Raw genomic sequence first — 12,305 nt, forward strand, 5'->3', positions numbered from 1 at the left:
GAAAAACACTGCTCAGCCAAAAACTATTTCTGATTTATGCTGTTAAACCCCTACTGCGCTGATAGTTTTATGCTAATTTGCTTCAGACTCTTGCAAAGATGTCTTTTCTACAATGTCAGAAGAAATGGACAAAAAATAATTTTAGATGCCAATAGTGCCCTTTCAAAGGTACACATTTGCACTTAAATGGTGCATATTAGCACCTCAAAGGTACATATTGGTACCACATGCATATATATCTGTACCTAAACCATATTAGGACTTTTATGTTCTGCCCCAGTGACAGCCTGGGATAATTTTTTGACCAATTTTATCAGTTTGCCTATTATACGAAGGCTTCAATGTGAAATCTCAACCAAGAGCATGTTAAAGTCTGAGTCACTTTCACACACAAATACCTACACACAATATTAAGCAACTTGGTTTCTATAATGCCATATCAAGTTATACTTAGTGTTGTAGTCGAGACCACTTAAATTGAGACCAAGACCAGAGGATGTGAAACCAAGACAAGAACAAAGACAGTCGAGACCGAGACAAGACCTTAAAAAATGGATGGAATTACATCTTGGATATCGTGGGCCTTGACTTCTTTTTTAATTATCCCCCATCTATCTCTCACCGGCACAAGAAATCAAATAATAAGTCAATGATTGCTTTTAAAGCCAGAATTTTTTTATCCAATCACATAAATTATGTTAACACATAAATCAGACAATGCACCAGCAATTTAGTTCAATCCCCGGAGTTGTAGTCTTGACCGGTCTGGAAATAAAATCTTGAGACCACTAAATCTGAGACCAAGACAACCAAAAATGGTCTTGAGACCGGTCTCAAGTATTTCAAGACTAGTCATACTTGTAGGTTTATGTAAACAGCCTAGCCAATTACAGTTTTACATGGCAGCAAAAACATGCTATTCAATTTTAAGCATCAGACACAGGGAAACATTTTTCTTCAACTAAAGTGCATAAAAAATGCAATAAAACCTTTAAAATCATGCATTTGCTTTAAAATCATGCATTTGACGCGGGGCGGCTCAAAGAGCTTTCATGAAAAATCAGATCACGAAGGCTTTCAAAACGAAAACTTAAGACTAAAATGACTCCTCAAAACTGATTCTGCAAGTCTTGGAGATATACAGTACTGTGCAAGTCTTAAGGGGATCGCACACCGGCCGCGCAGCTCAGCCCCGCGCAGCGCCGCGTCGCGCCTAGCAGAACTCGGAGGTATTGTAAACCCGGAAGTGCACATTAAATAGCACAAGCTTCGTCAGATAGCGTCTACTTTAAAATGCAAAATATACGTTAGCAGCCAATGTTAATCGTTTATGATTTGGGACAAATCTGATGTTATTTAATGTTAAACTATGTGAGTGGCGCTGTGTGTCACGACAGGGATTTTAAGCAACTTCCTGAGTCACAGCTGGGCGGCGCGGACAGGCGCCACCTGGCTGCGCCGGTGTGCGTACACTCATAGAAAACAATGTGTTCAGTTTATTTAGAACGGCGCGGCGCTGAGCGGCGCGGCCGGTGTGCGATCCCCTTAAGGCCACCATGCCAGAATTAGATTTGTTGTTTTTGCAATGTTACAGTGATCATATATAATTGTTTTTCAGTCTCTTTAATAGAATACAACCAGAAAATACAAGAAATGTGTATATAGTATTAAAACTGTATAAAAATGTAAACTGATGTGTCAACTTTTTAGGGTAAACTCCCCTTCCACTTGAAAAATAGCAGGAAACTGCACGATCTCTTAAACCTAAATAAAATTAAATCCTAATTTCTAATTTAAAAAAAAAATTATTTTTACCTTATTCTGCTCCAAAACGCTCAAGATGTGTTTAGTGCCAATAGCGATCACACTAAACACAGACGATGCCTAAAGAAGTCCTGAACATTTTTATTTCCTGTATTTTCTGTTGGTATCTTAAAGGACAAGTTCGGTATTTTACACTTAAAGCCCTGTTTTCAGATTGTTTATGATGAAATAGAACGGTTTTAATTTGGACATATGATGCTGGCCCGAGAATTTTCGGGTGTTTGTTGCATTACCCTCCATCTCTATAATGGCTATATAGGTGCACTGGGACAATCCTTCATAAAATGCATTAAACTTTCGTTTACAAAGATGTGAAACTCACCGAGTGGTCAGGGGTGTTCACTGATATGCTCACACAAAAATCGCTGCAAAAGATGCTTTCCAACAGGTGTTTTACCAATCGTTGTAAACTTGTGGACCTATTTTTCCAAACGCCTCACACCCGTATATTCTTCCGCTGAAAGCTTGAATAATAGACACTCCAGCCTAGTTGGTGGCGATAATCCGCCTTTGCCAATTGCAAGAATACAAACAACGTTCCCAGCGCGGAGTAATACCGTACCTCACAGGACATGTAATACAAGTCAATGGAGTTTGACAAAAGCTACAATAAAACCTGTTGGAATGCATCTTTTGCAGCGATTTTTTGTGTGAACATATCAGTGAACACCCCTGAACACTCGGTGAGTTTCACGTCTTTGTAAACGAAAGTTTAATGCATTTTAGGAAGGATTGTTCCAGTGCACATTTGCAGTCATTGTAGAGGTGGGAGGTGATACAACAAACACCCGAAAATTCTCGGGCCAGCATCATATGTCCAAATTTCAGTCAAAACCGTTCTATTTCATCATAAACAATCTGAAAACAGGTCTTTAAGGGCAATACCGAACTTGTCCTTTAATAAAATAGATTGAAAAAGAAATATGGATGGACATAAAACTTCTAAAACAACAAGTCTGGTGGTGGTGGCCTAAGACTTTTGCACAGTACTGTAGTTCCTGGGATCATCTGAACTGTAATGGTTTTAAAAAAAAAATCTCATTCAGTGGAATAAGGAAGTGTGTTTTAAATCAGTGGCTTAAGACACATTTGCAAAGCGTGGAGAGCACCAGCTGTGAGCTTTTTACCGCAGTTCAACCGAAAAGACTGCTAAACACGCAATGTGCTAGACACAAAATCAGTCTTCTATAACAACTCAGCATAAAATAACCAAGAGGATCAACAAGCATTAAATCATTCTCCAAAATGCATGTTTGATACAGTACATTTATGGGCTTCATGTATCTGAACTGTAAGTCCTAAAATGCTCTCCAAGGCCACTAAAGATCAGTCTGATGAAATCTCTATGTAACACTATAAATGCTATCACCAATTGTAGTTTGGAGGTTGGCCTTATGTACGGTAACCACAGACCCCCTGAGTGAGGTGTTTCAAGTTGTCATACATCAGATGAAAATCACTAAAGAACTGAAAATGGTCTATAGATACACACTGTAACTAATTCTTTATATACAATATTGAATCAACTATGCTAGTTTCTTTATTGTCTCATAGCAGTTGAACAAAGCAATATTTTAATTCTACAAATAATCAATGTTGGCCTTGGATACATGCATCCTATCGATTGCATGAGCATATTTCCAGTACAACAGCTGACTGCACTTGATAAGTATAGATGTTTGCTGTGGATGGCACATGGCCTTGCATTGTTTCATGGTGTGTAAACAAACAGGAGGAAGACAATAACGTGCTGGCTGGTGACTGCAACGCCATAACTTGTACTGTAGATCTACTGTATGGTGAACACAGGGCACCACACTGGGCAGATAACCCATCAGAGTAAGCTGTGAGATTCTCTGATGGTCACCATTAAACCGGACGTTAACTGCCACATCACAGGTGCTACCACAAAGTTTCACAAGGATGTAACAAAAATACACAAGAATTTGCAAACTTTCACACTGCTGCTTTTTGTATGCATGACACACTGCATTTGCTTGATTGTGCAGAACCTGAAATTTAATGCATGTGTTTCATTTGTGATGATGAATAAATGCATTTCAAAATGTGATTTTGAAAAACATTCTTGACTTGTTTAAACTGGTTTAATGTTTGTTTATCACTTTAAGTCTAAATTTAAGACATTCTCATAAAATGTCAAGTAAATCTACCTATCCCGCAATAGCTAATTTGTCCAGAACAAAGCATTCACATAACTCATCTGGGTAAAATACTTATGCCGCAATAGGTAGCCTGTCTGGAACCGAACAGATTTTAAACCACAATTCTGTATGAAACTTGCATTACATGCGAACTGCCCCTACGTTAAAAGAATTCTGTTTTTCTCTCCCTGTCTCGTCCTCGACCCCGAAATGGAGTAATCTCTTTACAGATGAATTTTCCAACGTAAGATAGTCAAAAAAAACTCTAAGATAGTCTTTTAAAGCAAGCACATTGAGCGTCACGCTCTCAATCTAGAATGTCGGTTTGACATAGCGTTGTGCTAAAAAATACTTTTCTAGACATCGGCAAACACGGTGCAGATGAGGCATCAAAGAACCGCGATTCTTCAAATGTCATATTCCGATTAGTGTGCACTGTGCCGCATAAAAAAACACACCGTATGATCAGCTCGTTTTAATAGACCATTTAGTTTACTTTGACGCTTAAATTGTGTAGTTTGTATACTAGATGGTGTACACATTATATTTTCCCCTATAATACACAAACGTCGATTGAATGTTAAGCTAATCCTTAATTAATAGTAGCCCCATTGTAACTTTTGTACAGGTAGGCCTACCCAATTTGGAAACCACAGCTACAGAGTGTATACCTGTGAATTTCCTGCTTCTAAGGAGGGTAGACGAATTCAGGTGTAATAATCAAGGACTTTGCTGCCGAAACATGGCTGCAGCAGGCGTAGTGATATTACGCACTGCCCAAAAATAGTCCCCTTGGTTACTTCCAATAGCAGGTGACTATTTTCGAGCAGTGCGTAATATCACTACGCCTGCTGCAGCCATGTTACATCAGCAAAGTCCTTGATTATTACACCAGAATAAGAGTATGGATACTAGCAATATCTTCCTAGAAAATCACAACTTTTAATTTTACGTCAGTCTTAGTACACGATGTAACTACAGAAAAGTCAAGTTTTAAATAAGAAAAATATCGAAACGCTCTTTAGTTATTTTTTAGCCTGATGCTAATGGTCTAATCAGATTCAATGGATTATGCTAAGCTATGCTGAAAAGTGGTACCGCCAGACCTGGAGATCGGCTGAATGGATTCCAAAACTGTAAAAATTAAATGTTTAACTCTAGGGGAGCTGGAAAATGAGCATATTTTCAAAAAAAGTGGAGTGTCCCTTTAAGTGCACTCAAAATGCCAATTCTCATTTTTGCAGTTGTAAACCTTATATAATGATATTTGATATTTGAGTTTTTTTATCATGCTTGTGAAATTCTTCACTGCTGCTGTTTCTGTTCATTCTGTTCATCTTAGATATAAGTTGTCAGATCTAAGCTAAAGGTTGAACACTGCAGGGTCGTATGTGTGCGCGTCATCAAAAAGCAGATTCCAATTTTGCACGATGACACAGAGTAGGATTTCACTTATTTTTAATTGGCCCTTGGAAAAGATCCATAATCAGATACCAAACCTGAAGGACAATTAAATTTCCTCATTAATGACACTTGAAGGGCATAAGCACATACGGTAAATGCTTTTTCAATGTTCACAGTATAATCCAAATGTCATAAATTAGGCTGGGTAGGTTTCCCTAACCTAATACTCATGGATTTTTTTGAAACAAAAGAGCTTTCTTGGATGTGGAAATGTCTGCCTTCATTTAAAATCCTAATGTAATTCACGCTTTATCCGTGTTGTGCTATTCAAAGATTTGATTTAAAATCTGAACTGTAAATGTGTGATTCACAATGTCTTTGGGGAGCATCTTTGTCTTCTGATCCTTAGCCATTTACAGTAGATGCTGTTACCTTGGTGACCGAAAGAAAGGTCAGTCAATGTTAGACAGAGGGAGAGAGAGAGAGAGAGAGAGAGAGAGAGAGAGAGAGAGAGAGGAAGGGAGAGAGAGGTCTGGCTAGACTTGCGAGTCAGTCCTTGCATAAATTTGTGCATGAAATTTGTGTTAATATGCACGTCATGATGTTTGCCTCTTCTCTGGGAATTTAATTATTAGCGATGTTTTCTTAAGAAATAATCACTATTAAACTTTGTTGTCCTCACTGTAAGTCGCTTTGGATAAAACTGTCTGCTTAACGAAATGTAAACTTAAGTAAATGTCCATTACTATCACTCATTTGGGGTTAACCTGGTGCAAAACTTATCCTACACTCTTTGCACACCAAGATGATATCTCAATTTGTCTGGCTTGTGTGCTAGTTAAATATCTACAGTAGCAACCAGCCAAAACACCCTAGCAACCACAGAAATTTGAACACCCTAGCAACCACAATTCATTATAAATGTTTTAATTTTTTCAAAATAAGCATTTTAACTTAACATGGCATATAAAAATGATGCAAGTGTCAAATCCATCCCTCATCCGTCAAGTGCTAAAACTCCTAACTGCAAGCTTTTGAAGTTTTAGGTTTGCGCAGTAAAGGGTCTTCAGAGCATGTTTAGTTTCATTTCCTTCCTTCATCCCATTTCCTCATTTCCCCTGCAGACGTCACTGCTCGGAAACTACTGTATGTGCCAAACAAGTGGGCGTCCGCTTTTGTGTTTCCCCCTCCGACCTGAAGATGAGACAGTGATTATCCGGCATAACCCTGACACTGTGGTAATTTTACCAGTTACCGGTTTCTGTCTGCTGAATTCTGATATACACAACTGGCTGCAGAGGGAAAGATAGATTATGTACGTTGCCTCAAACTATGATTTAAATGACTTATCTATTTGCATATGTTCATATCTAAATAAAGTTTTGATGCCGTGCCAAACACCTGTTGCCATTTCCTTCCACTCCTCACAAACGCGCACGTTAAACGGAAGAAACCCTCGTGTGAGAAAGGCACTTGCATTTGTGGCTTCCTCAATCTTACACTTCCACCTTTCGCATGATTCAAACATGCATGTAAACCTTTCTGTTCTTCAGTTCACACAGGCCTGGATTTAAATAGTGTAACTCCCTTCTACACGTACAAACACAACCTCCTCCTGGCCTGGTTCCTATCATTCCTGGACGAAATATTTGTGGGGGAGGAATTGTGCATTATATTCTAATTATACACCTATTGGTGGGGTGAAGGGAAACCCAATGGGTCCATTGGGCCCCTGGAGTTGCTCTGATGAGGTAGAGATTCGGCTTTGTGTTTGGTCTCTTCACTGCTTTTGTCTGTGCCTGTCTCTTGGGACGACCGTGCCTGTGTCCCGTGTGCTATAATGAGTCTATGATAAAATAGCCGACAAAAATGCCATGAATAATTCATGCTCCGATTCAGACGTTGCCCTCAGTGATGGAAATTTCACCTCCGTGGTTACATGGACGATTTGCTCATTTTGGGTCCATTTTTTCTTTACATAGGGTACTTTTGTTTTTGCCGAATGGAGGAACTTTCACTGCAGTTGGAAATCATAAACCAACAAGAAACACCAAACGTGTACTGATATGTGGGGGATAGATATATAGATATTTATTTATTTAATGCATAAAGGTTTACTTTAATTGCACAGTGTGTGCATGTGTTTATACACTTGCTAGTTACTGTGCATCCATGTACAAAGGTTACTGTCAGTGATATGAAATGTCAGTGTCAGTACTCATTTCACCTTATGTTTGAGGGACATAATCACATCCAGGCTTTGAACAGATGGCGTTTAACAACACAGAGCGGACGGACATATATCAAAGGCTGTCCGCAATAAAACGCTTTCCGCAGACGGTGAAACTAATCCTGGCAAGGTACAAGGAACGAGACCAAACTCAGACAGCTTTTTATCTGACCTTCATACCTTTATAGACAACACACACAGCTGTAATGTCATGGGGTGTATCAAAAAGGCCATTTGTTGTATAAGGATCAGTTTTCATTAAAATGCTAATGCTAATTTAATATTTTAAAATAAATTAATGCTAAAAATACAAAACAGGAGGAGGTCAAAACATATCCTCCTTTGGCAGATGCACATCAAAATGTTTCTCTCACAGGGTTTCTGCATTGCTGATATTTACCGATAGGGGGCAGAATTGAGCACTGAAATATAAATATAACGGTACCGCATGTATTGCAATAACATCAACATGGCACTACAAGTACTCTATGTGATGTATAACTAGACGCACATTACTCATTTCCCCATTAGTTTTTACATATAGCGTATACTCTTTTTAAAATATATTTTAAAGCAAGACTTTTGAATAGTTTCACTTTCATGCCTGTGCCCCTAAATCCAAATCAACAGCATTCATGCAGGCTATCATCACTATCATCATTACATACCTGTGACATCTGAGGTCTCAGGTTGATTTCCCTCAGGTTGATAGATTGGGGTTTCAGGTTGTTGAGAAGCTGGCACAGGAGAACCCCATCACGCAGGGTCTGCGCCAGGTCAAAAACCTGAGCGGACTCCCATGTCACCCGATGGTTCGCCGGGAGCACCTTACAATTGATCAGCCATAGCGCACACTGTCTCCAATGTTCCATCATGTCCAGTGATAAACAATCAAATGTTTGAGGCAAATCCGATGGGCATGTATGTCAAACTCCCTTCCGAGACGTCCGTTACACCAAAGCGGAATTGGCGTCCACGCGTCCGCTGAGCATAGCAGAATAACTGGCGATCAGATCACTGGATGCTGTAAGTGACTGATCCGAATGCTGCTGCTCTCCTCGATCCCTCTTTCACCTCTTATTTTTGCTCACCCCTCCCTCTTTCTCTTTCTCTCTCTCTCTCTATTTCTATCCGTCTGTCTCTCTCTCTGCCTCTCTTCCTGCTTCATATGTTTTGCGTATTGCGCGCTCTTCAAGCTCGTGAGTATGCGCGTATAAAGGGGGCGCGTGCAGCTGACACCCGGAACACCCGGAGGGCTAATGATTATACAGTGGCCAATGTATTTCAACACTTGTGTACAGTTAAAATGCATTCGTTTTATTACATAATCAAAGTGGATATACAGAAGATATTTTGTGCCATTTTTGCAATAATTATAAGATCATTTTTAGTGATATGAAGTTAGTAGACTGGTGTACTTTATCATGTTAGCTTGAAACACACCATTTTTGTTTACATTTTACATAGGGTCTATTTTTATAGACCTTTAGGATTTCAAGACCCCCATTGTCCACAATTAAAGCCCCCCACTCATAATTTTTATTTAATAAAATATCCTAGTGTGTGGCATAATTAGAAAGATGTATATTCATTGTAAAATACCTTAACACTAAGAAATATCTTGATTTTTAGTTGTTTTATCTTACTTTAATGTTTACTCTAATTGGTGAAAATTGTACCCCAGCTGTCGCCGGGGTGGTACCCTTTCAAAAAGTACATCTTTGAACTTAAACGAGTTTAGGACATCAGAAATATATAGATGGTTTCAGCAGTAACAACACAAACAAGCGGCTTTCGCGGTCAACTCGTAACTTCCGGTAAACTCCGCTAAGAATTGATAACAACAAAGTCCATTTAAAGTAGTTTATTTATATAACAAGCAAAATAAACAACACATAGATCACCTAAGAAACCAAAACATATTTTTATTTTCGACTAGGTATTTGTTCAAGAGTTCAGTTTAGCAATAGTCAGAGCATTAAAAAACTGAAACCGGAAGTAAAGTTCGGACCAGGTGCGCGTTATCGCACGTGTGCCCGATAAAACCGTCTATTGCCCTGTCCCAAATGGCACACTCTGGACTTGTGGATTTTCTCAGAGTCCACACTTTGATGACATCATGTAGTGCAGACTTTAGGGACCCTTGATGCGAGTCCACGTGGGTGCACCAGAGTCGTATTTTGGGACAGACTCGAGCGTCACGCCGGGAATAGGTAGAGAAGTTGCCCGTCAGTGTGAACTCCTCCCTTCCGTCGTCTGATTGGTCTGATTGCTCTTTTGCAAGGACTTCTGGGATGGTAGAAGACCGCATCAAGGTGGCAAAGGAGGCGCGGATGAGCACACTTCAAAGCGTAAAAATGACAGAGTCACCCTACAGACTCGTAGACTAAGCGAGCACGCGCAATTTAAGGCCACGAGACCGAAAGTCCAGGGCCCAAATGGCATCTCGCAGATACAAATGTATACATATTTATACCTAATGGACCTTTATAAAGCCACAATAACAGCTGGGGTGCGTTTAGACCCCTTGGAGGTCTGTTTTGATGCTCCAGTGGGCCATGGATCCCTGGTTGTAAAACATTTGATCACTGTAAAGTCTTTTATTTGACTTTCAAAGTACTCTTGTGTTATTCAGTGGAATGGCACACTTTTATTCAAATCATTTTGTTATAATTTACCAGATAGCATAATCATTTACAGTTGACAATTTGTCACTCTTTTATATTTATTTTAGATTTTTTTTACATTTTCATATTTTAAGATGGTTTCAAGAACATAAAACAATGGCCTATTTTTTATTTAATTTATTCTCATTTAAAATAATCTATATTCTAATGTGTGCCCAGTAGAGAGAGAGAGAGAGAGAGAGTTGGCAAAAGAGAGATAGGCAGCAAGTAATGCATTGTCATACAGTAGATATCCTGTTTCTGTCTATCTCCTGCTGTCATAATGAAGTTCAGGAGGTCTACATCAACACGGTCAGCTGGGACTGTCCACATTTTCACTTACTTACGACAAGCAGGCTATTATTCCCATCTTTAAATGCTCTGCATCAAACAATGCACAAAATTAAAAAAAAAAAAAAATCAAATTCAAACATTAAAATTCACAGAAATAACATTTTATTTTACAGAAGTCACTTCTGCATTTTGCATTAAATAATAAATGTTGTTATTTGAGAAGGTACTTTTCCTAACAGATAGCATGATGTTACGTCCAGCAGGCACCAGCTCGGACGTTTACATGTTTCATAAGGCCCATGTGAGTGAGATCGTGGACCAGGGGGTATTGAGCGTGCCGTGAGGATAAATTAAACCATCTGTCAGTCATAACCAGGAACTGTTAGGGGCCTTATTATCTGTGTGCTAAATTCTTTATTTATTTTCCATTCTGTTGCAAAGGGTTGAGTGAGGGCAACTTCCATAGAGGAGGATTCATATAACAAGAACTATTTCCTGAACCAACACTGCTTCAGTCATCACATGGGTTGTGTTTCTATCCCCATAACACCGGGATGGAAGGGCTGGACGACATCATCCATCACAAATCAATCCCTAGAGACACCATCAGATGGTGATAGGCTTCAGCAGCCATTCCATGCGGTGGGAGGGGCTTAAATGCAAAGCAGCGCCCCGTTCTGCGCTCTCCCCATTTCACGATTGGTTAGAAAGGCTAAAGAGGAAGTCTGAAAATGTGGGCAAGCGCAGGAAGGAAGTGGAGAGCACAGGATGTTTGGAGCCAATCTCTATCTCTCCTATCCTTCCTTCACAACGTTAGAGACTTGGCACAAGTCAGTGGCCCCCTCCATGCCAACAGATGATCAAAGTGTAACACACAAGGCAAATTCTTAGAGAGACTCGAGCATTGCCACATTGCTGCCATTCCAATAATTGGCATCCTCGTCATGACGTGCATTGTGTTTTAGGTTATAGTCAGACCTGGCATGCTAATGATTGCTCATCTGATGACAATAGTTGCTCTGTGTATAAGCATCATGATCATATTTCACAAATAACTGATCAAGGTTGATAGGTGTTATAGAAAAATTCTAGGTTAAACTCTATTAATAGCAGCATGTTGTAAATGACCACAGCAAAAGCAAACAAATATGTGGGTAGGTACAGAATTGCTGTTACTACGGGACATTAGGCCTATATTTTAATGAAATATTTGTTTGTAAATCAAAAAAAAGATCACATTATGTTATATGTTATTTTTTATATGTTATAGACGGTTTCAGCAGTTACAACATAAACAAGCGGCTTTCGTGGTCAACACGTAACTTCTGGTAAACTCTGCTAAGAATAAATAACAACAAAGTACTTTAAACGTAGTTTATTTATATAACAAGAAATAAACAACACATAGATTACATAGGAAACCGGAAGTAAAGTTCAGACCAGACACGTATCGCGTCACCGCATGTGCATCCGATGAAACCGTCTATATGTTGTATGTTATGTTATATGTTATATGTTAAGTTACGTTACGTTACGTTATGTGTCATGTGCCATGTGTCATATGTCACGTAACGTTGCGTTACATTACGTTACATGTTATGTTATGTTATAACATATGCTACGTTACGTTACGTTAACGTTACGTTACGTTACGTTACGTTACGTTAACGTTACGTTATACGTTATGTTATATGTAATATATGTTAAATGTTATACGTTATGTTA

At 39.1% G+C, this 12,305-nt stretch overlaps 1 protein-coding gene across 3 annotated transcripts in view; it reads right to left on the bottom strand.

The window, feature by feature from the left end:
* The window catches only part of LOC135740278 (guanine nucleotide exchange factor VAV3), a 121,059-nt gene extending 112,268 nt beyond the window's left edge, over positions 1-8,791 (bottom strand). For all 3 annotated transcript variants that reach the window (XM_065258490.2, XM_065258489.2, XM_065258488.2), the window contains exon 1: positions 8,289-8,791. In XM_065258490.2, the coding sequence (XP_065114562.1) occupies positions 8,289-8,495 (207 nt within the window). In that variant the 5' untranslated portion in view covers positions 8,496-8,791. The remainder of the gene's footprint in view (positions 1-8,288) is intronic.
* Positions 8,792-12,305: the final 3,514 nt, after the last annotated feature.

This window comes from Paramisgurnus dabryanus, chromosome 22 (genome assembly GCF_030506205.2).
Source record: "Paramisgurnus dabryanus chromosome 22, PD_genome_1.1, whole genome shotgun sequence".
NCBI classification, from domain to species: domain Eukaryota; kingdom Metazoa; phylum Chordata; class Actinopteri; order Cypriniformes; family Cobitidae; genus Paramisgurnus; species Paramisgurnus dabryanus.